Genomic DNA, 27,276 nt, shown 5'->3' with positions numbered 1-27,276 from the left:
TCTCAGCCGTGTCCCTGCCCTGGGGGGTCGGGGCTGTTTGGGGGGAGGACCCTGGGAGTTCTCAGCCGTGTCCCTGCCCTGGGGCGTCGGGGCAGTTTGGGGGGGACCCTGGGAGTTCTCAGCCGTGTCCCTGCCCTGGGGGGTCGGGGCTGTTTGGGGGGGGGACCCTGGGAGTTCTCAGCCGTGTCCCTGCCCTGGGGGCTCGGGGCTGTTTGGGGGGGGACACTGGGAGTTCTCAGCCGTGTCCCTGCCCTGGGGGCTCGGGGCTGTTTGGGGGGGGACACTGGGAGTTCTCAGCCGTGTCCCTGCCCTGGGGGGTCGGGGCTGTTTGGGGGGGGACCCTGGGAGTTCTCAGCCGTGTCCCTGCCCTGGGGGGTCGGGGCTGTTTGGGGGGGACCCTGGGAGTTCTCAGCCGTGTCCCTGCCCTGGGGGGTCGGGGCTGTTTGGGGGGGGACCCTGGGAGTTCTCAGCCGTGTCCCTGCCCTGGGGGGTCGGGGCTGTTTGGGGGGGGGGGACCCTGGGAGTTCTCAGCCGTGTCCCTGCCCTGGGGGGTCGGGGCTGTTTGGGGGGAGGACCCTGGGAGTTCTCAGCCGTGTCCCTGCCCTGGGGCGTCGGGGCAGTTTGGGGGGGACCCTGGGAGTTCTCAGCCGTGTCCCTGCCCTGGGGGGTCGGGGCTGTTTGGGGGGGGGACCCTGGGAGTTCTCAGCCGTGTCCCTGCCCTGGGGGGTCGGGGCTGTTTGGGGGGAGGACCCTGGGAGTTCTCAGCCGTGTCCCTGCCCTGGGGCGTCGGGGCAGTTTGGGGGGGACCCTGGGAGTTCTCAGCCGTGTCCCTGCCCTGGGGGGTCGGGGCTGTTTGGGGGGGGGACCCTGGGAGTTCTCAGCCGTGTCCCTGCCCTGGGGGCTCGGGGCTGTTTGGGGGGGGACACTGGGAGTTCTCAGCCGTGTCCCTGCCCTGGGGGCTCGGGGCTGTTTGGGGGGGGACACTGGGAGTTCTCAGCCGTGTCCCTGCCCTGGGGGGTCGGGGCTGTTTGGGGGGGGACCCTGGGAGTTCTCAGCCGTGTCCCTGCCCTGGGGGGTCGGGGCTGTTTGGGGGGGACCCTGGGAGTTCTCAGCCGTGTCCCTGCCCTGGGGGGTCGGGGCTGTTTGGGGAGGATACTGGGAGTTCTCAGCCATGTCCCTGCCCTGGGGGGTCGGGGCTGTTTGGGGGGGACCCTGGGAGTTCTCAGCCGTGTCCCTGCCCTGGGGGGTCGGGGCTGTTTGGGGGGAGGACCCTGGGAGTTCTCAGCCGTGTCCCTGCCCTGGGGCGTCGGGGCAGTTTGGGGGGGACCCTGGGAGTTCTCAGCCGTGTCCCTGCCCTGGGGCGTCGGGGCTGTTTGGGGGGAGGACCCTGGGAGTTCTCAGCCGTGTCCCTGCCCTGGGGGGTCGGGGCTGTTTGGGGGGAGGACCCTGGGAGTTCTCAGCCGTGTCCCTGCCCTGGGGGGTCGGGGCTGTTTTGGGGGGACCCTGGGAGTTCTCAGCCGTGTCCCTGCCCTGGGGGGTCGGGGCTGTTTGGGGGGGGACCCTGGGAGTTCTCAGCCGTGTCCCTGCCCTGGGGCGTCGGGGCAGTTTGGGGGGGACCCTGGGAGTTCTCAGCCGTGTCCCTGCCCTGGGGGGTCGGGGCTGTTTGGGGGGGGACCCTGGGAGTTCTCAGCCGTGTCCCTGCCCTGGGGCGTCAGGGCAGTTTGGGGGGGACCCTGGGAGTTCTCAGCCGTGTCCCTGCCCTGGGGGCTCGGGGCTGTTTGGGGAGGATACTGGGAGTTCTCAGCCGTGTCCCTGCCCTGGGGCGTCGGGGCAGTTTGGGGGGGACCCTGGGAGTTCTCAGCCGTGTCCCTGCCCTGGGGCGTCGGGGCAGTTTGGGGGGGACCCTGGGAGTTCTCAGCCGTGTCCCTGCCCTGGGGGGTCGGGGCAGTTTGGGGGGGGACACTGGGAGTTCTCAGCCGTGTCCCTGCCCTGGGGGCTCGGGGCTGTTTGGGGAGGATACTGGGAGTTCTCAGCAGTGTCCCTGCCCTGGGGCGTCGGGGCAGTTTGGGGGGGACCCTGGGAGTTCTCAGCCGTGTCCCTGCCCTGGGGCGTCGGGGCAGTTTGGGGGGGACCCTGGGAGTTCTCAGCCGTGTCCCTGCCCTGGGGGGTCGGGGCTGTTTGGGGGGGACCCTGGGAGTTCTCAGCCATGTCCCTGCCCTGGGGGGTCGGGGCTGTTTGGGGGGGGACACTGGGAGTTCTCAGCCGTGTCCCTGCCCTGGGGGGTCGGGGCTGTTTGGGGGGGGACACTGGGAGTTCTCAGCCGTGTCCCTGCCCTGGGGGGTCGGGGCTGTTTGGGGGGAGGACCCTGGGAGTTCTCAGCCGTGTCCCTGCCCTGGGGGGTCGGGGCAGTTTGGGGGGGACCCTGGGAGTTCTCAGCCGTGTCCCTGCCCTGGGGGGTCGGGGCTGTTTGGGGAGGACACTGGGAGTTCTCAGCCGTGTCCCTGCCCTGGGGGGTCGGGGCTGTTTGGGGGGGGACACTGGGAGTTCTCAGCCGTGTCCCTGCCCTGGGGGGTCGGGGCTGTTTGGGGGGAGGACCCTGGGAGTTCTCAGCCGTGTCCCTGCCCTGGGGGGTCGGGGCTGTTTGGGGGGGGACACTGGGAGTTCTCAGCCGTGTCCCTGCCCTGGGGGGTCGGGGCTGTTTAGGGGGGGACACTGGGAGTTCTCAGCCGTGTCCCTGCCCTGGGGGGTCGGGGCTGTTTGGGGGGAGGACCCTGGGAGTTCTCAGCCGTGTCCCTGCCCTGGGGGGTCGGGGCTGTTTGGGGGGGGACACTGGGAGTTCTCAGCCGTGTCCCTGCCCTGGGGGGTCGGGGCTGTTTGGGGGGGGACACTGGGAGTTCTCAGCCGTGTCCCTGCCCTGGGGGCTCGGGGCTGTTTGGGGAGGATACTGGGGCTTCTCCCTGAGCATCTAGCTCTTGAGATGGAAAAGCATCTGCCACAAGTTGGTTTGTGACAGAGGGTGTTTCCCCCGAATGGCTGGTGCTATGGGCAGACCCTGGTCTCCGCTCCGCGGATATGGACCCACTCCGCTGCAGCCACTGGGGTCGCTCCGTGGGCCCTGGCCTGGACGCTGCCGCTCACTCACCTGGTCCGGTTCAGCTCAATTTTACAGGGATCCAACTCAACATACTTCTTCTCCTCAAAGATGCGGTTTACGATTGGCTTCAGAACCTCGTGCAGATAGGGCATTCCGACCACCTGCAGAGGCCGCAGCAAGAGGGCGAGTGATGGAGGGGATGAGAATGGGGGCGCAGGAAGAAAGACAGAGCTTAGTAATGGGAGGAGGAGCAGTGGTTCCCGGTTGCTTAAATGCATTAGTAACCTCTGCCCTCCTCTGTGGAAGGCCTGCCTAGTTCACCTACGGCACAACAGCTTCTCTCAGCCCTCGCAGAGCTGGGTTTAACGTGCTGCCCTCCTGGCAGCAGACAGCGTCTCCCCTCGACGCGGTGCAGTGGTGCAGCTGCAGCGCTGTGTGGATGGTATTAAGCCCTTCAGGGGATGTCTTCACTAAACATTTGGCCCTGTGATTCTTGGAGAAAAGAATAAACCTTTGTGGCCAGGACAAAAGGCCTGGGGAGTTTTACTGGCAATCAAATACCTGGACTCACAAGAGTCTAGTGAAGACAGACCCCTAAACTTAGGGCAACTCGTGGCCAGTGCACACCGCGGCAGATCAACAGCTTCCTGCATCCACCGCCTCCTCCACAGACAGGGACAGAGACGTGCTCCAGGCCACACAATTGGAATTGAGCTAGCCAGCTCCTGGCTCCCAGCCCTGGCGTTACTTCACATGCTGCACAGGGAGGGTTGGGGCAAGGCTATGGCACACGTCAGAGTTGCTGACACTAGGGATGTAATAGTGCCGTCAATTAACCGATGAACCAATAAGCCAAAGTGCATGGGTTAATGCTATGGACCACCTGCATTTCCTCCCCCCCACCCCCGCCAGTACATTGTTCAGCAGGCTGGCCAGTAGCCCAGCTGTGGCTCTGCATTTAAAGTGCGTTAGGAGCCAGGCGGCCAGGCAGCCCGGTTCAGTTCTGGCTCGTGCTGGGTTTAGGAGCTCAGCCCCTCCCCTGGACAGGGGCTGCTGCCACCCTGTGCTGCTGCCTCTGTATCAGTTCGGCTGAATTTTACCAGCTCCCACCTTGCACTGATCCAGAGGCAGCAGTGCGGAGCGGGGCTGCCCCGCTCCCAGGGACTACGGAATAGTCCAGTAACTGAGGCCAATCCATTACCGGATATCTAACATCCCTAGCTAACACCAACTTCCCTAGAATCCACTAGGTCGCTCTCCACTGCACTCACCTTCATAAACTGCTCCATGGATTTGGAGGCCAGGGAGTTGGAGCGGAAGAGCGTGTTTGGATCAGCTGAAAGCCAAGCAAATGGATTCATGATGCAGCTGAGCCCTGGACCATGTTGCATTTCCACATGGCATGACAGGGGGATGTGTGCAAAGCGGCTGCCCAGCGACTCTCAGCCGCAGCCCCTTGGCCAGAGAGGCTGAGAGGTGCCGGCAGCAGGGAACAGATGGACTCCAGGGGACCAAGTGGGGGTGGAGGCAGCAGGAGCTGCGGGGGAGGAGCAGACAGGGAAGAGGCTGAGGGTGTGAGGAGCAGAGGGAAGTGGAGAGACAAATGCTGGATCCTGTAATAAACCGGGAGCCAGCTGATTGGCTTGAGCTCCGTGAGGAAACAGAGCAGCTTCTCTCATGTGCAGGAAGGGTGTAGGAGTCGAGGGGGGACACGGGACTGGGGGCTGCAGCTTAGGCACGAGGAACCCAGTGCAGAGAGCCAGCAAGAGGGGAGGGCATAGCAACTGGAGACCAGAGCCCTGTCATGGACAGTGGGTCCAGGGAAGAGGCCCCTGGCCTTGCCCCACTCACAACTCTGACATGTGATGTGGGGAGGCGAGCCGGAGAACCCCCTGCGTCGGGCTGGAAGGGATCAGAAGAGCCCTGCTCCTGGTGTCGGGCAGCAGAATGGCCCTCTGCCGCGCCCCCGTGGGACTGCAAACTTGAGATCAGGAGAGGGAGAGAGGGAAGCAGGCCCTGACCTCTGGATGTGGGGGGGCTGCCCTTTGTCAGGGGCCCGAGGCCAGTCTCCATTCAGGAGCTAGCCGGGGGGCCAGCAGATGGCCTCACTTCAGACAGATTTTTGCTTGTGATTCCAAGGGACAACCAGGAGCCAAGTGCCCAGGGAAACGGCCAGCCAGCAGCCAGGGCCAGAGGTGGCCAGGCCAGCCGGCAGCACGGGCCAGAGGTGGCCAGGCCAGCCGGCAGCACGGGCCAGAGGTGGCCAGGCCAGCCGGCAGCACGGGCCAGAGGTGGCCAGGCCAGCCGGCAGCACGGGCCAGAGGTGGCCAGCTGACTTGGACACGTGTCACAGGTACCTCGGTATTGACACTCATTGGTACCTGGGTGCTAGGTAAGGTATGAAACGGGCCCCACGGGTTTCAGCCCCCCCCCCCCCCCGATTTTCCTGGCCTGGGTGTGGCAGAGGAGCACGCCCTCCCCCACGCACCCGGCATGGAGCACTCCCAGTCACTTTGAGCGCCTTGCACTGCACAGCGATGCCCAGCGCCAGGAGCTTTGCCAACACTGAGCAGCCTGTGGGCAGCACTTACTGGTCTTCGTCACCTCTCGCAGGTTGAGGTAGTCCAGGAAGGGCACCGCCAGGCCCTGTCCTAGGAAGATCTTCACCAGCTTCGTGGCCACATCCTGCCGGCTCTCCACCGAGCTGATCTCCTCCAGCAAGGCCAGCGGGCTGACGTCCTCCTGTCACACAGCAGGGCAGCATTGCTCTTTGGCCAGCAAGCCTTGGCTTAGGCATGAGACCTGGTGGCGCGGAGGTGCTGCAGCACCCTCGGGCTCTCAGCCTAGTGCCTGGGATCCCAGCTGCTGCCCCGTGTGCCAGAGCTCTGCTGCCCACCCTGCACCTGGTGTCCTGGATGCCACCCCATGTGCTGGGGGCTCTGCTGCCAGCCCCATGCCGAGGGTCCCAGCTGCCAGCCCTGTGCACTGCGGCTTTGCTCCTGGCCTCAGCTGTGGAGGGGGTGGGGGAGAGGGAAGGGGGCTGGATTTCAGCATCCCCGCTCTTAAAACTGTGCCTGCGCCACTGGCCTCTGCCCCACCCGGAGAGACCCTCAACCCCCCACCTGCAGAGCCCCTCTGCCCCACAGAGAGGGTCCCCACTGCCCGAGCCAGCTCTGCCCCAGACCAAGAGGGACTTCAGGCACTGACACGTTGCCGGCACATGCGTGCACGTACGTTCGCACATGCACACACATGCGCTGGGGGTGGACAGCTGCTCTCTGCGCTCAGTAACACCCTGCTTCCAAAGAGCCATCCGGGGGGTGCCTCTGCAAAAGTCCCCGGGCAGCACTGGTGGGCGGCTCAGAGCTACAAGGCTCCCCAGGGATGACAAGGGACAGGTTGTTGCAGGAAGGGGCCACATGGGGCGGCCCCAGACAAACATTTTAAGGCCAGAAAACCTTAAAAAACAACGACTAGTCTGGTGGCACTTCGGAGACTAACGGAACATGCCAGCGGGACCACGCGCTCTCGTGGCTCAGCCCACGGCTCCCGGCGACCGGAGTGTTGCAGTCCAGATCCAAGAAGAGGGAAGGGAAGGGAAGGGAAGGGAAGGGGGCGGGACCAAAGACAGCTGCTCCCAGTCTAGTCGTTGCTTTGGACGTTTTTCTAGCTCCAGACTAACTGGGCTGCCCCTCTGAAGATGTTACGGCCAGGAGATGAGGTGCAGACTAAGCAGGAAATGCTGCAGGGCCAGGCACTGTTCAGACTCCCCAGCTGGCATGAGTGAGGAGCCTGGGAACTAGAGGCACCCCTTCTCCTCCTCCCTTCCATTTCCCCCAGCCCAGCCACTCTCTCCCCCGCCTTGCCTGGACGCAGCCACAGTTACAATGAGCTAGACCCACCTCAGCAGGGCACAGGATAGATTCCACCAGGAGCTCAATCAGGGGCTGGTAGTACATGGAGGGCAGGATCCTGTCCTCAGCCAGTCGGACTTTCAGCCGCAGAGCCCCCAGCTTCCCTCTGCAAGGACACCCGAGACACCACTCCATGGGCAAGTGTGTGTGGAATGAGAGCACAGCAGCACATGGGAGCGACTCCTCCAGCACAGCAACCAGAATCAAAAGCCCAGAGGCAAGAACGGACAAGATGAGCCTGAGGCCCTCTGTCCTTGACCTCTCCCCCGACTGCGCCCCGTGGCAGAGGCTGTGCCTATCGCCAGTGCCCCATGGACGAACACAGTCAGCCAGCGTGAGCTCTGTGGATGAGTCACCCTGGCGCCACTGCAGAAGTGGCAGAGACGCCCAGCGCCCTGTCCATCCATCCATCCGCCCAAGCCTTTCAAGCTCCCATTTCAGGCAAGAGCTGGGTTATTTCAGTGCACTACAGAGGATCCCCTGTGCTGCTCAGTGGCTCCTCCAGACTCAGGCCTGGCTGAGCGCACACAAGAAGCCTCCCGGTGTGCCGGGACGGAAGCGCTGGGTGTGGAGGCTGCAGCCCCACTTCTGAGCAGTTTGCTTTTGTTTTAATTTAGGACGGGGGCAGGAAACAAAATGCCCCAGTTAACTGCATTTAAAGACAGCCCCTTCGGCTCCATGCACATACAGGGAGGTGGCAAGCGGTGACCTGGTGGATGAACAAACCCTCCCCGTGAGGACCAACAGCCTCACTAACCTCAGTTTCCAGTTGGGGAAACCGCGGCACAGAAGGTGAGCATGCAAGTCAGTGGCAAAGCTGGGCATAGAGCCCAGGAGTCCACAGCAGTAGCTACAGCGCTGCCCCTGCTAGAAACAGTGTGCAGGACTCCTGGCTCCCAGGAGCCATGCTCACTCCACCTCCCCACCCAGGGTCCTGACGGCTGACTGTTTACCCAGCATCCTCCTCAGTGGTGGGGAAGGGCAGGAGCCTGAACCAGCCTTTGGCAGGGGATCGCTGAAGGGCAGCCAGAGAGAACTCAATCTGTGTGGGACACAGAGAAAGGGACAGTAAGGAGACAGACACCGACAGAAGGGGCAGCCCTGGAGGGAGCCTCGTCCCAACCCCCAGCAATGTGGGGGACACGTTGGCTTCCAGTGTGATTCACCCGCAGGCTGTTTCCTTGCCAGACCCTTCAAGCTCTTCTGGAGGGAAGCTGGTCCAAGCCTTGCTGAGCTGCCCTACCCCACCCCAGAGTGAGTCTTTTTCGAAAAAACTCCCCTGCATCTAGACTGCAGCTGCAATCGACAGACGCGGCAGTTCTTTCGATCGCGGTACACCTCACTTTGCGAGGAAGAACGCCTCTTTCCGAAAGTACTCTTTCAATAAAGGCGCTATTGAACGCAAACTGTGCTTTTTTGAAAGAGAGTGTCTAGGCTTTTTCGAAAAACCTGCGTGTAGTCTAAAGGCTCTTTCGAAAGAGGCTTGTAGTCTAGATGTAGCCTTAGTGGAATAGCAATCAGACAGAACTGTGCCATGGGGACCGAGCAGCAGCCTCAGATCCCAGCCGCCTACTCACTCTGGCTGGTTTCAGGACAGTGTTATGCACCCTGCAGACATCTCCAAGCTGTACCCGTCACCTTCAAGGATTCATAAGCAATTTCCCCTCTCTCTCTGGCTCGCCTTCTTGGGCTTGATTCTCAGTGAGTCTCTGGCAGACTAACTAGTTCCTGGCTGGGGTAGAACGGGTATAACTGACCTAACCCAGGCTGTAGCCACGCTGCACTCCAGCTACTTACAGAGCCCGTGGTAGAGGGGGAATGGGAAACAAAGCATGAGCTAGAGCAGCCCTGGGACAATGTTAATTTGCCCCAGAGGCCAGGCAGAATCCAGGGAGTGCGAGCCAGCCTTACATATACCCCGTCCTGTCCCCAGCCATGAGCTGAGAAACCAGGCTGGTGGCCCACACCTTAGGGATCTGCTCTCCTTGCAAGCTAGCAGGAGATTTGAGGCTGCAGGTCTATGGGCCATTGACTTTCCCTCTCTCCAGTCTGCTCAGAGCCAGGCCCCCACCTCCCGATGGAGGTATTGAGGACATGGCTGGAGCTGCTCACCTGTCCCAGGAAGTCATTCTTTCCCACCATGTCCCAGTCCCACACCTCCACGCTCACAAGGGACCCCTTCGGCTCCTTCCCGGGCACCCCCTCCTCCAGGTCAAACTCCAGCACCTCATCCCAGTGTGGAAAACGAGTCTTCTTAATGATCTGCAAGGGGAGAGAGAAATGGGGCTCCTGGCATGGACAGCAGTTTGGGGTGTCTGCTGGCAAGGAGTGGCCAGTGGGCCCATGCCTGTGGCATGCTGAGCCCGTTCCAATCCACACTGATTTCAGCAGGAGCTGAGGGTGCTCAGACTCCCACTAGGATCCCACCTGCAGGGCGAGACGTGCCAGGAAGAGCACAGCTAAGGCAAGACAGAGTTAGGCAAGCTGGCCTGGTTTTTCCCCTCTTTAAGGCTCACGTCTTTCTAGGCATTTGTATTGTGTCCATCACCATGGCACCTGAGCCATGATTCTCAGTGACAGTAAGGTCCTTTGTGCCACGCTGGCAGACAAAATAGTGCCTAGCAAAGGGGACTGTGCACACGGAGCAAGGGTAGGACATCACCAAGGAAGCAGGCTGGGGTACCAAGCCTTTCAGCCCTCCCAGCGACCCAGGAGATACACAGGCAGGCTCCCCCCACCCCACCACATTCTCAGCTATCACCACATACAGTGCACACCACACAGAGACCCAGGGAAAGGAAGGACCCTTGTACCTCTGGCATGGCAGCTAAAAAGAGCCCTGTCCCCAGGGCTGAGAGCAAGTCTCTGCATGTGACCCTTCTGCTTGTGCCGTAGGGGGGGCTGTCTGCTTTGTTACCCAGGGTTCCCCTGCGCTGTGCTGTGTGATTCCCACTGACTCACCCACATGTGTACTGGCCCAGACACCTAGTCCCAGCCTGATCAGATAACAAGGCTCTTCCCTGAAGGAGAGACACAGGAAGGGAGGCAGAGACAGCCATCTGGCTGGGGGGCAGGGTCTGGGAGCTGGGTAGTCTTGTCTGGAAAAACATGGAGAGAAGAGACTAAGCTGAGTACTGGGGGCTGAGGGGGGCAGCAGACCTCTATCCCAAGGGGTCTGAGGCTGCCTGGCCCTGACTCCTGTAACCACATCACATCTGTGCTGTATCCTGGAGACGCAATAAACCCTCTCTACTCTACTGGCTGGTGGAGTCTCATCTTGCTGCTATGGAGGTGCAGGATTGAGGGGGGGGGGAGGGTCCCTGACGCACCGTCACACTACTCACCGCCGTCTCCAAGGTGTGGCCATCATAGGATACTCGCACAAAGGGGTCTGAGGTACCGGAGATGTCCCGCGGGGCCAGATCTCTGGGGGGAGAGGACAAGAGAAGGACGGGGCTAGGGGATATGGCCTGGGATGGCTGTGGGTGCCTCTGGGGGATGGCTTGGCCGTAGCAGCTTGGCAAGGAGGCATTGTAAACCCTTTCGGGCAGGGACTGTTCTGTGTTTGGATAGCTCACAGTACAATGGTGGCTTGGCCAGAGCCGGGACATCTTTGGAGGAGCCAACACAATAGAAACAATAGGAGACAATAAACCTCTGAGAGACTAGTTGGTTCGGATAGGGAGCTTTACAGACTATGCTCTCTCTCACAGTCCCACCTCCAGCCAGGAGGCATAAAACCTCATGGGGATTCCTGCCTGCTGCTTTCATCATGAGCCAGCACGGGCCCCAGCCAGCCATGCGGAGACAGGGAAGAGACAGCCTGCCATCAGGAGGGTAGCAAATGCACCTTTAAAAATTTCAGAGAGGTAACTGTGTTGGTCTGTAACTGAAAAAAAAACAAAAAAACAAAACAACAAATGGCCCTGCAGCACCTTAGAGACTAACAAAAAATGTAGAAAAGCTTCAGAGGGGTGGCCAAGTTAATCTGTAACTGGAAAAACTAAAAAAAAACCAACAAATGGTCTGGTAGCACCTTAAAAACTAAAAAACCTGCAGATGGTATCATGAGCTTTCGTGGGCAAAACCCACTTCTTCAGACGAATGGAGCAAGGAGTCCAGGTCTTTCCTGCCCCATCCCCTCTTTTTCTGCTATTTATTTGTATCTCTGGACCCCTGGCTCCATTCATCTGAAGAAGTGGGTTGTGCCCACATAAGCTCATGATCCCATTGACATGTTTTGTTAGTCTCTAAGGTGCTGCAGGATCGTTCCTTGTTTTTTAAATTGATGCCCCTTTCGTTACCTGGAGAGCGGTCCCACAACTCTCCAGCCATACGGGAAGGGTTAAGATTGGACCACACCCTCCTATCTGCCTCACTGCAGAAGGATGCTTGGAAGATAGAACCCGCCTCGCTGGCTCACCCCATCTCTCCTCTCAGAGCTTTCTCCATGGCCACACTGTTGCCTAGGAGCCTGCACTCGTTGCTAGGATAACAGGATTTCTTCTGTGCATCATGCTGCTCTCTGCCAAGCGTCCTGGCTGACTGACTGGCTCAAGTAAAACAGGATCAGCTCCTTGAATGTCCACAGCAATTATCCTGGCCTGTTCCCTCAAAGCAGGGGGCTGTAGCCAAAGACAGACACATGACTGCATACTCATGTCCCTCTGGAAGGAATCCCATCCTGCGCCTAGCTCCATATGCTGCAAGCCAGAACTCAGAAACAATGTCACCTATAATGTACAAAGCCCCTGCCACAGGGCTGCACTGCAGACTGTGCATAGAAACATGTATCACAATCGTGACAGCTTTGGAAACATGATCTGCTGACTGATTTGATTTCTGAATACTACTGATCTGTGCAAAGTATGAACAGGGAGAGACTTTGCCTGCTGATGCCTTTGCAAAACAGCTGCTGTCCAGAAGGCCATTTTTGACTCACAAAATGGTTCATAAGATTAACACTATGGCTATGTCTACACTGCAGCGTTATTTCGGAATAATACAGTCCAGGTCTACACACAAGCAGTTATTTTCATGTCAAAATAATGTTAAGCTGGAGGACTGCTTACTCCAACTCCTGTAACCCTCATTGTACGAGGAGTAAGAAAAGTCAGGAGAAGAGTGCTCTATCTTGAAATAACTGCTGTGTAGACAGCACCAAAAGTTGAAATAAGCTATTTCGACTTAAGCTATGCAATTAGCATAGCTCAAGTTGGGTAGCTTATTTTGAGGTTAGCCCTGCTGTGTAGACGTGTCCTATGAGACCACAGCATGCCCTCAGCAAAGCATGCCTTACTATGGGTCATGAATATGAATATAGGAGTATGTTCATAAGCAGGGCTCAACAAACCACTGAATCTACTCACCCGTGGCGAGTAGATTTCAGCCAGTCGCTCCGTGTGCCCCATTCACTGGCGCTTCGCACATGCGCAATGTGGGGCTGGTGAGTGGCTCTTGCTGGGGTTTGTCAAGCCCTGTTCATAAGAAGATATCTAGTCTGCTGACTTGGGAATAATTATAGGATCCTGGGCTTCTTGTATTGTTAAGGGCCCCAAAAGGTTTTGTGTTGGTTACAAGAAGCTTAATGCAGAGACAGTTCCTGATGCATATATAATCCACACACTCAGCGTGTGGTTCACTGACCCATGCAATGGTACGTAGACCATGTGCAGTGAGAGAGAAGAATGAATGAGCTCTACAGCCTAAGCTGAGCAGCAGCTGGCTTTATAGCTCAAGCTATAGACTGAGCTCTAGAGATCCTACGTTTGAATCCACCTGGTGGTGGTTATGCCTACTCCATACCCAAACTGATTACTTTATGCAGGGCCAAGTTCCCAAGCATTGTGCATTTAACAAAGTGGTAATGGCAGATCCCCTTGGATGTTGGTACACAGAAAAACATCCAGGTATGTGTGTGCTTGTAAGACTTTGCTGGGGCCTGTACTAAATATTGCAATCTTTAGCAATTCCTGGCAAGATCATGCAAACACTTGAGAAATGCAGTGAGAACGTACAGTCAAAGTGTCAAATGGGCAAGTCCCTAATCTAGGTCACTGGGGGAGGAAGGCAGATTTTCCTGGATGCCTTGAAAGTAGGGTTGCCAGATGGTTTCAACAAAAATACCAGACACACTTGACATTACATCACAATCTACATTACATCTGATTTAGAAAATACTGGACATTTCTATTTTCTCAATTTGTTTCCCAAACAGGAAGCTCAAATACTGGGCGGTCCAGTTTAAAACCGGACACCTGGCAACCCTACTTGAAAATGGACTCTATTGTTAACTGGCTTATACATGCAACCAAAAAATCAAGTTCAACTTTTGTCCGTATAGCCCACCAGAGCTCTGGGTTGGGCCCCTCTACCTCTGAATTACTCTGTCTCACTACACCTCTGCTCAGTCTCTCCTGGGGAATCAGCTCTACCATTAGTATGGGACTCTGGCCTCTGGTCAGTCCAGGCCCACAGTCACGAAATTCAGGGGCTCGGGTCACTGGTCGGCTCGAGCCAGACGTTAATTATGCCAAACTCTCACTGCGTACTGGCCACAATAATCCAGGGCCCCAGGCTTATGGTTGGGACAAGTCAACCTTTAATTATGCCAAGCCCACACTGTGGAGGGACCACAATAGTCCAGGGCTCATGCCTATGATCGGGCTCAGCTGACAACTGCTAGATACAGACTTTGGCTCAGGACAGGGATGCAAACCAACAGACTTCAGGGGTTAAAAGTCATTAGGCCCAGCCCTGGTGGGGGGGGGGAGAGAGGGGTTCAGCAAACAGAGCCCCTGAGGTACCAGGCCCTGGTTCAGGACGGGGCAGCAAACAGTCCATAGGTAACACGCCCAGGCCCTTGTTTGTAGGGTTGCCAGATGGTTTCAACAAAAATACCAGACACACTTGACATCACATCACAATCTACATTCCATCTGATTTAGAAAATACCGGACATTTCTATTTGCTCATTTCTATTTTCTCAATTTGTTTCCCAAACAGAAAGCTCAAAAACTGGACTGTCTGGTTCAAAACTAGACACCTGGCAGCCCTATTGCTCAGGGCGAGGCATCCAAAACAGACAGTTCTGGGTAACAGCCCCAGGCCCAAATTCAGGGTACAGTGACAAACAAACACAGCTGAGGTACCAGGCCCTGGCTCAGGGCGGGGCAGCAAACAGACAGTTCTGGGGTAACAGCCCCAGGTAGGGTTGTCAAATGGTTTCAACAAAAATACCAGACACACTTGACATTACATCACAATCTATTGGACTGTCCAGTTCAAAACCGGACACCTGGCAACCCTAGCCCCAGGCCCAAATTCAAGACAGACTGACAAACACACAGTTCTGAGGTACCAGGCCCTGGCTGGGGTAGCAGGTGGTAGGGTTGCCAGATGGTTGAAATAAAAATACCAAACACATCAACCACCCCACCCCAAAAAAAAAACACCAGGAAAAAATACTGTTGAAGGGGGGGGGAAAAAGCAGGGGGGGAGGGGAACCAAAGTTGCTGAGCAAAAAAAAACAAACAAAAAAAAAGGACTCCAATGACTTCCCCTAGGTCTTTTGGCCGGCAGCCATTTTGTGCAGGCAGACTTGGGGAACCAGGTAAACACGGGGGCTGGGGTCGGGAACTAAGTATTTGTAGGGTTGCCAGGTGCCCAGCATTTTTGCTTCCTGGCTGGGGAAAAATTCAGAAAATACCTGACATCTCAGGTGTCCGGTATTCTATGAATTTTTTTCCTGGATGGGAGGCAAAAATATTGGACGGTCCAGGTGAATACCGGACACCTGGCAACCCTAAGCCTGGGCGTGTTACCTCAGGGCTGTTTGGTGCCCTGCCTGAACCTGAGTGTGGTACCTAAGGACTCTGTTTGTGCCCCGAACCAGGGCCAGGCAGGGGCGGATATAGGGCAGGGCGAATGGGGCGGCCGCCCTGGGCCCCGCGCTTAAAAAAGCCCCGCGCATGCGCTGTGGCAAAGGGGGGGCCCCGTGGAGTTATGCTGCCCGGGGCCCCGCAAAACAGTCATCTGCCCCTGGGGCCAGGTACCCCAGGGCCAGGGCCAGGTACCCCAGGGCCGTCTGTTTGGATGCCTTGCCCCGAACCAGGCCTGGGCGTGTTAACTCAGGGCTGTTTGGTGCCCTGCCCTGAATTTGGCCTCTTACCTCAGAATCGTGTTTGCTGCTCCCCCCGGACCCAAGCCAGGGCCTAGGCCCTCAGGACTCTGTTTGCTGCCACCCGCTAGGGTTGCCGGCTGCGCCGTATTTTTGGCTCCTGTTTGGTAAAAAAATTCACAGAACACCTGAGATGTCGGGAATTTTCTGAATTTTTCCCCAGCCAGGAGGCAAAAATGCCGGGCACCTGGCAACCCTCCAAACACTCCACACCCGAGCCCCTCCTGGCCCCTGACCCCAGCCCCCATGCTTACCTGGTTCCCCAAGGCTGCCTGCACAGAATGGCTGCTGGCTTCCCCTGAGTCTTAGTGCTCAACGGCTCCTGCACTTAAAGGGGACATGCTATTTTAATGCAGTTTTATTTTAATTTTTTTGGGGGGGCTTAATAAGTCCTTGGAGTCCTTTTTTCTTTGCTCAACAACTGTGATACCCCCCCCCCTTTCTTTCCTGGTGTTTTTTTTTGGGGGGGGGTTGGTATTTTTGTTTCAACCATCTGGCAACCCTACAGGGCGGAGCAGCAAACACACAGCTCGGAGGTACCAGGCCAAATACAGGCGGGGCAGCTAAACAGCCCTGAGGTAACAGGGCCAGGCCCCGGTTCAGGGCGGGGCACTGGGGTAACAGCCCCAGGCCCACATGGAAGGCAGACTGACAAACAAGCAGTCCAGAGGTCCCAGGCCCTGCTTGGAGTGGCAGGTGGCAGCAAACAGACAACTCTGACGTAAGAGGCCAAATTCACGGCAGGGCAGCTAAACAGCCCTCAGGTACCACGCCCAGGCCAGGTTCAGGGCAAGGCAGCAAACAGACAGTCCTGAGGTAACACGCCCAGGCCCGGTTCAGGGCAAGGCACCAAACAGACAGTCCTGAGGTAACACGCCCAGGCCTGGTTCAGGGCAAGGCACCAAACAGACAGTCCTGAGGTAACACGCCCAGGCCCGGTTCAGGGCAAGGCAGCAAACAGACAGTCCTGAGGTAACACGCCCAGGCCTGGTTCAGGGCAAGGCAGCAAACAGACAGTCCTGAGGTAACACACCCAGGCCTGGTTCAGGGCAAGGCACCAAACAGACAGTCCTGAGGTACCACGCCCAGGCCCGGTTCAGGGCAAGGCACCAAACAGACAGTCCTGAGGTAACACGCCCAGGCCCGGTTCAGGGCAAGGCACCAAACAGACAGTCCTGAGGTACCACGCCCAGGCCCGGTTCAGGGCAAGGCACCAAACAGACAGTCCTGAGGTACCACGCCCAGGCCTGGTTCAGGGCAAGGCACCAAACAGACAGTCCTGAGGTAACACGCCCAGGCCTGGTTCAGGGCAAGGCACCAAACAGACAGCCCTGAGGTAACACGCCCTGGCCTGGTTCAGGGCAAGGCACCAAACAGACAGTTCTGAGGTAACACGCCCAGGCCCGGTTCAGGGCAAGGCACCAAACAGACAGCCCTGAGGTAACACGCCCAGGCCTGGTTCAGGGCAAGGCACCAAACAGACAGTCCTGAGGTAACACGCCCAGGCCTGGTTCAGGTCAAGGCACCAAACAGACAGCCCTGAGGTAACACACCCAGGCCTGGTTCAGGGCAAGGCACCAAACAGACAGTCCTGAGGTAACACGCCCAGGCCCGGTTCAGGGCAAGGCACCAAACAGACAGTCCTGAGGTACCACGCCCAGGCCTGGTTCAGGGCAAGGCACCAAACAGACAGTCCTGAGGTACCACGCCCAGGCCTGGTTCAGGGCAAGGCACCAAACAGACGATCCTGAGGTAACACGCCCAGGCCTGGTTCAGAGCAAGGCACCAAACAGACGATCCTGAGGTAACACGCCCAGGCCTGGTTCAGAGCAAGGCACCAAACAGACGGTCCTGAGGTAACACGCCCAGGCCTGGTTCAGAGCAAGGCACCAAACAGACGGTCCTGAGGTAACACGCCCAGGCCTGGTTCAGAGCAAGGCACCAAACAGACAGTCCTGAGGTAACACGCCCAGGCCTGGTTCAGAGCAAGGCACCAAACAGACAGTCCTGAGGTACCACGCCCAGGCCTGGTTCAGAGCAAGGCACCAAACAGACGGTCCTGAGGTAACACGCCCAGGCCTGGTTCAGGGCAAGGCACCAAACAGACAGTCCTGAGGTACCACGCCCAGGCCTGGTTCAGGGCAAGGCACCAAACAGACAGTCCTGCGGTAACACGCCCAGGCCTGGTTCAGGGCAAGGCACCAAACAGACGATCCTGAGGTAACACGCCCAGGCCTGGTTCAGGGCAAGGCACCAAACAGACGATCCTGAGGTAACACGCCCAGGCCTGGTTCAGGGCAAGGCACCAAACAGACAGTCCTGAGGTACCACGCCCAGGCCTGGTTCAGGGCAAGGCACCAAACAGACAGTCCTGAGGTAACACGCCCAGGCCTGGTTCAGGGCGGGGCACCAAACAGACAGTCCTGAGGTACCATGCCCAGGCCTGGTTCAGGGCAAGGCACCAAACAGACAGTCCTGAGGTACCACGCCCAGGCCTGGTTCAGAGCAAGGCACCAAACAGACAGTTCTGGGGTAACACGCCCAGGCCTGGTTCAGGGCAAGGCACCAAACAGACAGTCCTGAGGTACCACGCCCAGGCCTGGTTCAGAGCAAGGCACCAAACAGACAGTTCTGGGGTAACACGCCCAGGCCTGGTTCAGGGCAAGGCACCAAACAGACAGTCCTGAGGTAACACGCCCAGGCCCGGTTCAGGGCAAGGCACCAAACAGACAGTCCTGAGGTAACACGCCCAGGCCCGGTTCAGGGCAAGGCACCAAACAGACAGTCCTGAGGTAACACGCCCAGGCCCGGTTCAGGGCAAGGCACCAAACAGACAGTCCTGAGGTAACACGCCCAGGCCCGGTTCAGGGCAAGGCACCAAACAGACAGTCCTGAGGTAACACGCCCAGGCCTGGTTCAGGGCAAGGCACCAAACAGACAGTCCTGAGGTACCACACCCAGGCCTGGTTCAGAGCAAGGCACCAAACAGACAGTCCTGAGGTACCACGCCCAGGCCTGGTTCAGGGCAAGGCACCAAACAGACGGTCCTGAGGTAACACGCCCAGGCCTGGTTCAGGTCAAGGCACCAAACAGACAGTCCTGAGGTAACACGCCCAGGCCTGGTTCAGGGCAAGGCACCAAACAGACAGTTCTGAGGTAACACGCCCAGGCCTGGTTCAGGGCAAGGCACCAAACAGACAGTTCTGAGGTAACACGCCCAGGCCTGGTTCAGAGCAAGTCACCAAACAGACAGTCCTGAGGTACCACGCCCAGGCCTGGTTCAGGGCAAGGCACCAAACAGACAGTTCTGAGGTAACACGCCCAGGCCTGGTTCAGGGCAAGGCACCAAACAGACAGTTCTGAGGTAACACGCCAAGGCCTGGTTCAGAGCAAGGCACCAAACAGACAGTCCTGAGGTAACACGCCCAGGCCTGGTTCAGAGCAAGGCACCAAACAGACAGTTCTGAGGTACCACACCCAGGCCTGGTTCAGGGCAAGGCACCAAACAGACGGTCCTGAGGTAACACGCCCAGGCCTGGTTCAGGTCAAGGCACCAAACAGACAGTCCTGAGGTAACACGCCCAGGCCTGGTTCAGGGCAAGGCACCAAACAGACAGTCCTGAGGTAACACGCCCAGGCCTGGTTCAGGGCAAGGCACCAAACAGACAGTTCTGAGGTAACACGCCCAGGCCTGGTTCAGAGCAAGTCACCAAACAGACAGTCCTGAGGTACCACGCCCAGGCCTGGTTCAGGGCAAGGCACCAAACAGACAGTTCTGAGGTAACACGCCCAGGCCTGGTTCAGGGCAAGGCACCAAACAGACAGTTCTGGGGTAACACACCCAGACCCGGTTCAGAGCAAGGCACCAAACAGACGGTCCTGAGGTAACAGGCCCAGACCTGGTTCAGGGCGGGGCACCAAACAGACGGTCCTGAGGTAACACGCCCAGGCCTGGTTCAGGGCAAGGCACCAAACAGACAGTCCTGAGGTACCACGCCCAGGCCTGGTTCAGGGCAAGGCACCAAACAGACGGTCCTGCGGTAACACGCCCAGGCCTGGTTCAGGGCAAGGCACCAAACAGACGGTCCTGAGGTACCACGCCCAGGCCTGGTTCAGGGCAAGGCACCAAACAGACGGTCCTGAGGTAACACGCCCAGGCCTGGTTCAGGGCAAGGCACCAAACAGACGGTCCTGAGGTACCACGCCCAGGCCTGGTTCAGGGCAAGGCACCAAACAGACCGTCCTGAGGTACCACGCCCAGGCCTGGTTCAGGGCAAGGCACCAAACAGACAGTCCTGAGGTAACACGCCCAGGCCTGGTTCAGAGCAAGGCACCAAACAGACAGTCCTGAGGTAACACGCCCAGGCCTGGTTCAGGGCAAGGCACCAAACAGACAGTCCTGAGGTACCACGCCCAGGCCAGGTTCAGGGCAAGGCACCAAACAGACAGTCCTGAGGTACCACGCCCAGGCCTGGTTCAGGGCAAGGCACCAAACAGACAGTCCTGAGGTAACACGCCCAGGCCTGGTTCAGGGCAAGGCACCAAACAGACAGTCCTGAGGTAACACGCCCAGGCCTGGTTCAGGGCAAGGCACCAAACAGACAGTCCTGAGGTAACACGCCCAGGCCTGGTTCAGGGCAAGGCACCAAACAGACAGCCCTGAGGTAACACGCCCAGGCCTGGTTCAGGGCAAGGCACCAAACAGACAGCCCTGAGGTAACACGCCCAGGCCTGGTTCAGGGCAAGGCACCAAACAGACAGTCCTGAGGTAACACGCCCAGGCCTGGTTCAGGGCAAGGCACCAAACAGACAGTTCTGAGGTAACACGCCCAGGCCTGGTTCAGGGCAAGGCACCAAACAGACAGTCCTGAGGTAACACGCCCAGGCCTGGTTCAGGGCAAGGCACCAAACAGACAGTTCTGAGGTAACACGCCCAGGCCTGGTTCAGGGCAAGGCACCAAACAGACAGTCCTGAGGTAACACGCCCAGGCCTGGTTCAGGGCGGGGCAGCAAACAGACAGTCCTGAGGTAACACGCCCAGGCCTGGTTCAGGGCAAGGCACCAAACAGACAGTCCTGAGGTAACACGCCCAGGCCTGGTTCAGGGCAAGGCAGCAAACAGACAGTCCTGAGGTAACACGCCCAGGCCTGGTTCAGGGCAAGGCACCAAACAGACAGTCCTGAGGTAACACGCCCAGGCCTGGTTCAGGGCAAGGCACCAAACAGACAGTCCTGAGGTAACACGCCCAGGCCTGGTTCAGGGCAAGGCACCAAACAGACAGTCCTGAGGTAACACGCCCAGGCCTGGTTCAGGGCAAGGCACCAAACAGACAGTCCTGAGGTACCACGCCCAGGCCTGGTTCAGAGCAAGGCACCAAACAGACAGTCCTGAGGTAACACGCCCAGGCCTGGTTCAGGGCAAGGCACCAAACAGACAGTCCTGAGGTAACACGCCCAGGCCTGGTTCAGGGCAAGGCACCAAACAGACAGTCCTGAGGTAACACGCCCAGGCCTGGTTCAGGGCAAGGCACCAAACAGACAGTCCTGAGGTAACACGCCCAGGCCTGGTTCAGGGCAAGGCACCAAACAGACAGTCCTGAGGTACCACGCCCAGGCCTGGTTCAGGGCAAGGCACCAAACAGACAGTCCTGAGGTACCACACTCAGGTTCAGGCAGGGCACCAGACAGTCCTGAGGTACCAGGCCCTGGTTTGGGGCTGTGGGAGCAGCAAACAAATAGTTCTGAGGTACCTGGCCCTGGTTTGGGGCTGGGGCTGGGGGTGGTGGCTGCAAACAGACAGAGTCTTGAGGTATCAGGCCCAAATTCAGGGCAGGGCAGCTAAACAGCCCTGAGGTAACACGCCCAGGCCTGGTTCAGGGCAAGGAATCTAAACAGACGGTTTTGGGGTACCAAGACCTGGTTCAGGGCAGGGCAAGGCAGCTAACAGATAGTTCTGAGGTACTGGACTCAGGCCCTGGCTCATGGGGGGCAGCAAACAGACATCCCCCCTTAGTTTCCTCTTTTCTAAGCTGAAAAGTCCCAGTCTTTTTAATCTTTCTTCATATGGCATCCTTTCCAAACTTTAATCATTTGTTTCAGAGGGGCAGCCGAGTTAGTCTGTAACAGGAAAAACTTAAAAAATAACAAATAGACTAGTAAAAAAACAGGGGGAGAGAGAGGAAAAAAAAGAGAAAAAGGAGGGGGCCCTCCTTTTTTCTCTCCCCCCTCCCTTATTTATTATTGGATCTCAACTTCTACTACTCTTGTCATCTGAAGAAGTGGGTTGTGCCCCACTTGAAAGATCATGATACCATCTACATGTTTTGTTAATCTTTAAGGTGCTACTAATCTATTGGCTGTTTTTTAAGATTTTTTTAAATCATTTGTGTTGCCCTTTGCTGCACCTTTTCCCAATGCCAATATATCTTTTTTGAAATGAGGTGACAACATCTGTATGCAGTATTCAAGATACTGGCGTACCATGATTTTATATAGAGGCAATAAACTATTGTCTGTCTTATTCTCTATCCCTTTTTAAATTATCTCTTTTTAAATTATTCTTTCTATTTTGTTTGCTTTTTTGATTGCCACTGAATTGATGTTTTCAGAGAATTGTCCACAATGTCTCCAAGATCTCTCTCGAGTGGTTATAGCTAAATTAGTCTCCATTATTTTGTATGTATAATTGGGATTATTTTTTCCGCAATGTGCATTACTTTACATTTATCAACTGCTCATAATAGTTAAGACCAAAGCAGATGTTAAGAACTTCAAAAAGATCTCACCAAACTAAGTGATTGGGAAACAAAATGGCAAATGAAATTTAAAATAATGCACATTGGAAAAAGTGAATAAGGAAAAGTTATTTACTTATTCTCACAATATAATAACTAGGAATCACCAGATGAAATTAATAGGCAGCAGGTTTAAATAGGCAGGGCTCGATAATTAGGGCAATCTACTCACCCGTAGTGAGTAGATTTTAGCTCGGCATGGCGCTGCAGTGCAACCAGTGCATGCGCAGCAAGGTCATGCGCAGCGTGCCAAACCGCATGGCTGGCGAGTGGGGCTTGCTACCGCTTGTCAAGCCCTGTAAATAGGTATAATCAATTTGCAGGTTTAAAACAAACAAAAGGAAGTTTTTCTTCACTCAGCGCATAGTCAACCTGTGGAACTCCTTGCCAGAGGATGTGGTGAAGACTAGGACTTTAACAGAGTTAAAAAAAGAGCTAGATAGATTCATGGAGGTTAGGTATGAATGGTGTTCCTAGCCTCTGTTTGCCTGGAAACGGATGACAAGAGAAGGATCGTGTGATGATAACTTGTTGTATTCCCTCCATCTGGGGCATCCGGTATTGGCCACTGTTGGCAGACAGGCGACTGGGCTGGAAGGACCTTTGGTCTAACTCAGTATGGCTGTTCTTGTTTTCTTAGGTTAAACTGCTCAAGATAGTTAAGAACAAAGCAGACTGTGAAGAGCTTCAAAAGGATCTCACAAAATTAGTTGACTAGAGAACAAAATGGCAAATGAATTTTAATGTTGATAAATGTAAAGTTCTGAGGTACCAGGCTCAGGTTCAGGGTGGGGCAGCACACAAACAGGTCTTCTAGCACTTGGGGAGAGCTGTCAAACACAGTCGGTTGGCCCACAATCTCAGAGGGAGGGAAAGACAACCATCCATAGGTTGGGTAGCAGGGGGGGATGCTGACCCACCTGTCCCACTGCATCCCAGCCCAGGGCCTTAACAGCAGCAGCTCAGTCTGCCACTGGGTCAGCGGGGATCCTGACAGCAACACGCTGACTTACAAGCCATTGTGGGGCTGAAATTTAAGAAAATGAGAAAGGCCATACTGGGTTAGACCTAAGCTCCATCTAGCCTAATATTCTGTCTTCCAACAGTAGCCAATGCCAGATGCCCCAGAGGGAGTAAACAGAACAGATCCCTCCTCTTTCACCCATTCCTAGCTTCTGCCAAACAGAGGCTAGGAACACCATCCCTTCCCATCTTAGCTAATAGTCCTCGATGGACCTATCCTCCATGAATTTAGCTAGTTCTTTTTTGAACTCTGTTAAAACCCTGGTCTTCACAACATCCTCTGGCAAGGAGTTCCACAGGTTGACTTTGCACTGCATGAAAAAAAAGCTTCCTTTTGTTTGTTTTAAACCTGCAAACTGATGCTACCTATTAATTTCATTTGGTGACACCTAGTTCCATCATTGGGCCCGGTGATCTGGGCCAGTCTTCAGTCTCTTTTAGGTCCCCCTCCACTTCCCAGCTTGGGAGTGCAGAACAGGCATCTGGCTCCTCTGGGGGCTGATTGGCCTCCGGGGCTGGCCTTTTATAGCTCTTGCCATGCCTCCTGACTTGTAGTCAGGTGAAGTGCTGGGGCCGGGCTCTGCCCTCCAGGGCTCTGGGAGGGGTTCCTCCGTCTCTGGATTGTCACTGCTTGTGACGTAGTGGGGGTATTGGGCTGCTTTCTATGCTGGCTCTGTGGTAACCCCCACTGGCTACTGCCGGTACCACAGCCCAGAAGGACAGGGAGTGAGACATTATGCAAAGAGGCCCTCTCAACCTGTCCGACCAGCTACCCCCCAAGGAGAGAAACAAAGGAAGGTGATAGAAATGTGATAGAAAGGAAGGTGGAATGCTGCCCTGGCAGGGGGGGGGGGTGTAGGGCTGGAGGAGAGTGAGTTACTTACTCTCGGTCTAGAATCATGGAGGAAGCAGCCTCAGCAACAGACTGGGGGGTTTAGAAGCCGAGACACCCCTCCCCCATATTGATGGGGGCTGAGGCATCCTAGGCTGGCCCTGTAACCAGATGACATCTGTGCTGTGCTGTATCCTGGAGAAGCAATAAACTCCCTCTGTTCTACGGGCTGGTGGAGTCTGTTCATGCCATTTCGGGGGTGCAGGAGATGGGAAAACCCCATCGCACTGTCACACTGCTCTAGGTATGACTAATTATTTCTGTAGGCTCCATGGTGTCAGAGTCATTGTGTCTGCTATCTCAGGGTTTGACTATTTGCAGCATCCAACAAAATGCTGTGGATGGCAGCCAGTCAGAAAGGCTTTGGTGAGGAAAAAAAATTCTGTCAGAAAACCTATTCTGGATGTCCCTGATTTTGACAAAGGATTTGAACTGTGCATGGACACATCTCACCCAGGTCTGGGAGTGGTACTAATGCAAGAAGGCAAAGGCAACAAGAAAGGATTCTATTGCTTGCTTAAGTAAAAAGCTGACACCTGCCTCCCCAGCAGAATGACTCTGTCACAGAAAAAGAATGCCACACAATTGTGTGGGCAGTCAAGCAGTGAAGCCAATCTGTTTACCAGGAAGTTCAGGGCCCTAACACACCGCACTCCGTTGGTATGCCTACACAGAACAAAACGTACCAACTCCCATCTGCTGCACTGGAGTACAGCACTCAGAGCAGAGTATGCAAATTGTACACATGAAGGGCACAGAAAAGGCTCTTAAAGACAGGCAACTGCTCTGTCGAGATAGGAGGGTTCTCAGATGACTGGGATTAGCTAGGGGCGGACTCTCCTCCAGCTATGTAAGGGGGTAGGTGTGACCCAGGGATATCTTGATGCCAACTGGCAGAGGGCACAACAATGTATGGGGTTTTACGGGGATCCCTCGGACAGGTATAGGCCTAACACTTCATCAAAGGGCAGCATCTGAGGGCTCTGCTTGGAGCCAGTATCTCACTGATCATCACAACCATTTCAAAATGTACCTATGGATAACATTTAAGGCATTGTATGTCTTTGGGGCAGTTATGTTCTCACAGATGTTCCTTTCGGGCAGGGGCTAACAGACTGAGCAGACTTCCTGTCTGGGCAATAGGTTCACTTCTCACTATAGGTCTATTTGCATCTGGGGCTATTTGCATAGGTACTGCTGTTCTGGAGCTTGCGAAAATCTACAAAAAAGAAGCATGCAGGAAAAAATCAACCATTAGGGGGCGTCCTGATTACAAGGAATGACAATGGGTCAGTGGAATACATTTGCAGGGCAGATTTAAGCCCCTGAATCTTTCACCAAGGAAGCTAGTGGACAGTGTGATTTGGCTCATGATAGGAAAGATCACAGCTAACCCTACCTGAAAAACACTGGAAGGACTTTGGGGAGAAGATCCAGTTAGTTAAGTCAAGCTTCTAGAATGCATGTTATGCATTTATTGAATATGTAACAATTGTTTCTAGTTATGCCTATTTGCAATTATTTGACATCTCTGCTCTTTGTTTGCTAGACTTTGACTTGTTTATACCATAAACATATCTAAGTGCTGAGAGCTGAGTTGTGGTCTCAGGTGTACCTGGAAAGGAGGGGTGCACTGTGCACTGGGGAGCAGGGTCTGTGGCTGTGGAGAGTGGCCTGTGGGCACTCAGAGGACTGGTGTGTGCCTATTGCTAACCTGCAGAGGGGAGGGCTTGTATTGCTCAAGGCTGGTGGAGTTGGGGGTCTCACACTAAGGGCGGGTAGTCGCAAAGTGCCTCACAATGCAGGTACCTTTAGGAAGCAACGCAGGGCAGTGGCAGTGGCACAGCTTGGCTGAGAGAGCCTGCCCACATTATGCACCAGCGTACCCTCCTTTCCTGGGTTCTAAATCAGCTGGTGCGGGGAGCAGGATGGGGACGTGGTCTTAGTTCTCTTTCTCATTTCTAAAACTGACCTGGTTCTCTCTCCACTCATCCGGAAGTGGTGCTGGGAAGAACCTCTCATCAGCATCATGTTGAGAATGGGATTTCAGAGAGGTGTCAACATAAATAAAACCCTTTCCTCTCCATTCATGGTGGGGCACCTGGCTCTTGTCTAGGCATAAACTAATGCTTGAGAAGGAAGGACAGGCTTATGAACTGGGAATTCATAAACCCTGGGCTCAATTCCTTAGTCTGTCACAGGTTCCATGTGACCGTGGGCGTGTTGCCATGTGTAAAACAGGGATAATCATCTCTCCATTGTCCTTAGGTGATGGGCTCTTTGGAAGGAACTGTCTTTCGCTGTGTACAGCCAGCACCGTGCATGTGGTGCAGGATCTTTGTTGAGGTCTCTCAAGGCTACCCGAGTATCAGGATTTGCCAGCAGTTGGGAAGCAAGGGTAAGAAAGGAGAGGGTGTTGAGTTCGTCACTCTCTCTAGAAATTATGCCAGATGCATGAGGAAGGAAAGGCATTGCAGCCCCAGTTATTCCGCTGCATCGAATAAGCATAAAGTAGAATAGAGCAGCAGCAAACACTGCACCTCACGGAGAAGGAGGTAGAGCTGTTCCTCCCAGTCGCAGTGCAAAAGCCTCCACTGGCACCCCACACACGTGAGCAGTGGGCAGGGAGCATGCGTACGGGAAGGAGGGTGTGAACATGGAACAAGACGGGGAGTTCCCATGGCTGCTGATCAGGCAGAGCTCATGCTGGCAGCTCAGTGGCAGACGGGTGTTGGGCCCACTTTCATTTGCCCTTAGCCCCTCTGGAGCTATCCCCCCTCCCCTAGCAGGTGCTGAGACGTGTGCCTACCCACTCCCAGCTGGCTAGCATGCCTTGCCCTGGCTGCCTCAGAATGGATTCCCCTCCCCCCCCCCGCTGATGCATTGCTTTGTGGGAGCAGCCATCCCTCACTACGCACACATGCTGCTCCCATTGCCGTGCCATGCAGGCACCATGCCAAACTGCCCAGATTCCAGGGTGACAGACACTGCATAGGCAGCCTGTGACATTGGCCTGGGGTTTGCTGGACTCCTGTGCCAGGCCAGGTTGAAGCAGTGGGGACAAAGGGGGCAAACGCCCCAGGTCTGGTGCTTCAAAAGGGCCCAGCACTTCCACCACTATTGCTGATACTGCAGCAATGGCAGCAGCTAGAACCCCCGGCCCTTTACATCACGCTGGAGTACCACGCAGTGCACTCCAGGCAGCACCAGAGGCTGTGGGGGGCACGTCATAGTCCAAGTGGCACTAAGGGCGGGCTGCCCAGCCCCAGAGGCCCCGCCCCTTCTGGGGGCACAGGCCCCTCGCACACATTGCCTAGGGCTCAGCCAGGCTGTCAGCCCCACAGGGTTGGAGTGAGGACAGCAGTGACCCAGAGCAAGGGG

At 56.3% G+C, this 27,276-nt stretch overlaps 1 protein-coding gene across 14 annotated transcripts in view; it reads right to left on the bottom strand.

Annotated features, from left to right (window-relative positions):
- Positions 1–27,276, bottom strand: part of RASAL1 (RAS protein activator like 1) — a 63,251-nt gene that overhangs the window by 20,879 nt on the left and 15,096 nt on the right. For 10 of the 14 annotated variants that reach the window (XR_016348340.1, XR_016348338.1, XR_016348337.1 and 7 more), the window contains exons 6-12: positions 10,353–10,434; positions 9,121–9,270; positions 7,962–8,050; positions 6,997–7,114; positions 5,686–5,836; positions 4,366–4,430; positions 3,143–3,255 (exon numbers count right to left, since the gene is read on the bottom strand). Coding sequence is in view for 9 of the 14 variants with exons in the window: in XM_089775179.1 (XP_089631305.1) it covers positions 3,143–3,255; positions 4,366–4,430; positions 5,686–5,836; positions 6,997–7,114; positions 7,962–8,050; positions 9,121–9,270; positions 10,353–10,434 (768 nt within the window). In the remaining 5 variants the exon portion in view is untranslated. Of the gene's footprint in view, positions 1–3,142; positions 3,256–4,365; positions 4,431–5,685; positions 5,837–6,996; positions 7,115–7,961; positions 8,051–9,120; positions 9,271–10,352; positions 10,435–11,431; positions 11,634–12,377; positions 12,486–15,178; positions 15,294–27,276 lie in introns of those variants that run through there. The other 4 variants (XM_089775184.1, XM_089775185.1, XM_089775183.1 and 1 more) reach the window with 4 other exon arrangements.

The sequence above is a fragment of the Pelodiscus sinensis genome, chromosome Z (genome assembly GCF_052426305.1).
Source record: "Pelodiscus sinensis isolate ZL-2025 chromosome Z, ASM5242630v1, whole genome shotgun sequence".
Taxonomy (NCBI): domain Eukaryota; kingdom Metazoa; phylum Chordata; order Testudines; family Trionychidae; genus Pelodiscus; species Pelodiscus sinensis.
Note: the sequence above shows the minus strand (reverse complement) of the source record. Positions and strands in the feature narration are given on the sequence as shown.